The 1,268-nt window shown below is 40.0% G+C and overlaps 1 protein-coding gene across 1 annotated transcript; it reads left to right on the forward strand.

Moving 5' to 3' along the window:
* The first annotated feature begins 317 nt into the window (after positions 1-317).
* LOC124928781 (protein misato homolog 1-like) lies at positions 318-1,038 on the forward strand. Its single transcript, XM_047469029.1, is given in 2 exon segments — positions 318-917; positions 919-1,038. Coding segments are annotated over 2 exon segments (597 nt in total). The 5' UTR covers positions 318-440.
* The last annotated feature ends 230 nt before the right edge of the window (positions 1,039-1,268 follow it).

The raw sequence follows: 1,268 nt of genomic DNA on the forward strand, positions 1-1,268 counted from the left end.
TGACGAAGAGCTTGGGAAGCTTCTTGCATAGGTAACATCTTCTTATGGTGGTATCAAGAACATGGTGCTCCCAAAATCAATGCCACCCATAACATCGTCTTTCTTCATCCTTTCGCCTCTAGTCAACTCGACCCCAACATACTTACACCGGAAATAGAAGAGGAGCTAGGAGTGTTCTTGAGATGGTTCCCTTCCTCTAGTGTTGCATCAGGAAGCGGGAATTGCCCCCTTCCTTGTGAGGAGGAACAGGGATAACATATAAAATCAGTAGCAGTAGAGGATCCAAGTAGCGGCCCAGAGGAATGAGAGAAATTGTGACGGTACAAGTTGGAACTTATGCAAACTTTGTAGGTTCGCACTTCCGAAACTTTTAGGATGAGTTACTTGGATTGGCTGAAGACCCTCACAGTAATGAAGTATTCAGGGGGCAATATCTTGACATGGATGTACTATATCGTGCTGGCGAAACGCAACAGGGCATTTCTACATATACACCTCGTGTGCTCTCAATTGGTCTTCAAGGCTCACTTGGGTCCATGAGTTCGCAAGGTACGTTGTACAATGAAGATCCGCCAGTCTCTTCAGAAGTTCCCACATGGACTAGCAATATATCCACCCAAGCATCTGAAGCGCAAAAGAAAAACTTGTTCTTGCAAAGTTTATATGAAGAACATACAAATAATGACGTCAACAGCCAAAATAATGGTTCTAGCAAAATTCATGACAAGGACATGGTTGAAAACCTCGAGAATGTTGTTCAATATTGGACAGACTACTCAAAAGTCCATTATCATCCCAAAAGTCTTTATGAATTAAATGGACTATGGGTGGAACCTCATCAGTTCGACAATTATGGTACCGGAAAGGATGCTTTTCACGATGGCTTGAGGGAAGAAGAAATTACTAGTAGACTTCGTTTTTTTCATTGAAGACTGCGACCATATCCAGGGTATTCAATTTATTGTTGATGATGAAAATCAAGTTGAAACTGTTGAGAATGATTCTCTTATAATCGCCGAAATAAAGGAGATTTGTTGATACGATTCATCAATACCAAAAGAAATGCTAAATTGACTTTCTTAAAAAAAAAACGAAAGCTGCATAGGTTGAAAACTAGTGGCTAATAAAGAAAAGACAATTCATAATGATTGTTGTGGATTTGACTAACGAAGATTGAGCTATCTATATTGGGTAGTTCGAAAAAAAAAGAGCTTGCTGAATTGAGTTTGTTTGGCTGTCTATGTTGGGTAGCTGAAAAAAATGGAGCT

The sequence above is a fragment of the Impatiens glandulifera genome, chromosome 3 (genome assembly GCF_907164915.1).
Source record: "Impatiens glandulifera chromosome 3, dImpGla2.1, whole genome shotgun sequence".
Taxonomy (NCBI): Eukaryota; Viridiplantae; Streptophyta; class Magnoliopsida; order Ericales; family Balsaminaceae; genus Impatiens; species Impatiens glandulifera.